The 1,527-nt window shown below is 50.9% G+C and overlaps 1 protein-coding gene across 1 annotated transcript in view; it reads left to right on the forward strand.

Annotated features, from left to right (window-relative positions):
* LOC108790439 (disks large homolog 3-like) overlaps positions 1-1,527 on the forward strand; it is a gene marked incomplete at its 5' end in the record, with an annotated part of 38,551 nt that overhangs the window by 21,732 nt on the left and 15,292 nt on the right. Inside the window, one exon of the mRNA XM_018560694.1 lies at positions 1,031-1,145. Coding sequence (XP_018416196.1) covers positions 1,031-1,145 — 115 coding nt within the window. The remainder of the gene's footprint in view (positions 1-1,030; positions 1,146-1,527) is intronic.

Consider the following 1,527-nt stretch of genomic DNA (forward strand, 5'->3'; position numbering starts at 1 on the left):
GGGCCCTATGTCCTGGCGGGCCCCGTGGTGTGGCAGGGCGGGCCCTATGTCGCAGTATCTTGTTCTCTACTTGCAGTTTTTGTTTTCTGTCTTCAGATTTCGGTGGAACCATTTCCTCCATGTGGTTCTAATTTTGGAGAATTGAAGCCAGACCGTTGTTGTTGTTGTTGTTGTTGTGGCCGGCCTCTCGTTTTCCCGCCCCGACCTCCTCGGTTATAACTTGTGTTGGAGGCTTTGCTGACATCTGGAAGGTGGATGACCTGTGCGTGGTCCTATGATTCGGATGCCCAAGGACCTGTAGCACACCTTACCGGACTTCCCATGTGGAAAAATGGGTGCTCGTAATGACTACGGATGGCGCCGTATCAGATAAAATGTTGTATGGATGTCACCAGCACTCCAAGTATGACAGAATACGTCAAGATTTGTAGTGAATCTTTATTTTATTTTGAAGTCACTTAAAGTGGAAACAAGCGCTTTGGGGGCCGCGCAGGGTCCCCTTCATCAGGCTTAAAGTGAAGATTCACTACAAATCTTGACGTATTCTGTCATACTTGGAGTGCTGGTGACATCCATACAACGTCCTATGATTCGGGGCGCCCTCCTCCTGTGTCCCCTCTCACCATCCCTCTGTTATGACCTCGGCGCCTCTCTACATTATTTATACTGTAAGTGGTCATGTGATGACCCCGCCCAGGGGGTGTGTTCATGACTTCCTGGCCCCCCATTCATTCTAGAAGAGCCCCATTGCTGGGGCAGATTTTCGTCATCGGACGAGTGTGGCCACGGAATCTCTCATATTCTCCCGGCAGTTGTTTTATGACCTGGACTTCCTCTACGTTCATGCCGCTCAGCAGATGACAGCGGATTTTCACTCTTTCTCCTAATTTTTTATTCATTACCTGACTCTGCATGGGGCACGGGGGAGGGTAACCCAACCTCTAGAGGGGGTTATTTGTCTGCATTGCACGGATGCATTTGATGTGCTTTGTATATTTGCTCTGTTCATCCCGTTTCTCTCCCCTTGTAGAGTACAGCCGGTTTGAGTCGAAAATCCACGACTTGAGGGAACAGATGATGAACAGCAGTATGAGCTCCGGGTCTGGCTCGTTGCGCACCAGTGAGAAGAGGTCACTTTATGTCAGGTACATGATTGCAGCTTTTCTACATGATGTCAGGAAGTGCGGGGTGACTTGTGCCGCGAGGTGCCAGATGTACAGTGTGATGCCGCCTTAGAGAGGACATGTAGTGTGGGAGCTGTGCCCAGAAAGACCACAAGCCGGTGACTCCTGTAGGGGTTTCCTGATGGCTCTCTGCAGCCGACTGTATCATGCCTTGTTCTGCACTGCGTCTCCGCATGAGCTGCACCCCCCCATATTACTGGTGGGGTAATGATAGAAGCGGGGAGATCTTGCATTGCAGGCCCTCAGGTACAGCTTCCTCTCCAGTAAGGAGAACAGTGATCAGCACAGCAGTGACGTCTAAAAATCTGGGAAGACGAGCAGTCAGAGGCAGCAGAGGGCAACC

This window comes from Nanorana parkeri, unplaced genomic scaffold (genome assembly GCF_000935625.1).
Source record: "Nanorana parkeri isolate BGI_ZX_2015 unplaced genomic scaffold, ASM93562v1 scaffold475, whole genome shotgun sequence".
In the NCBI taxonomy this organism is placed as follows: Eukaryota; Metazoa; Chordata; class Amphibia; order Anura; family Dicroglossidae; genus Nanorana; species Nanorana parkeri.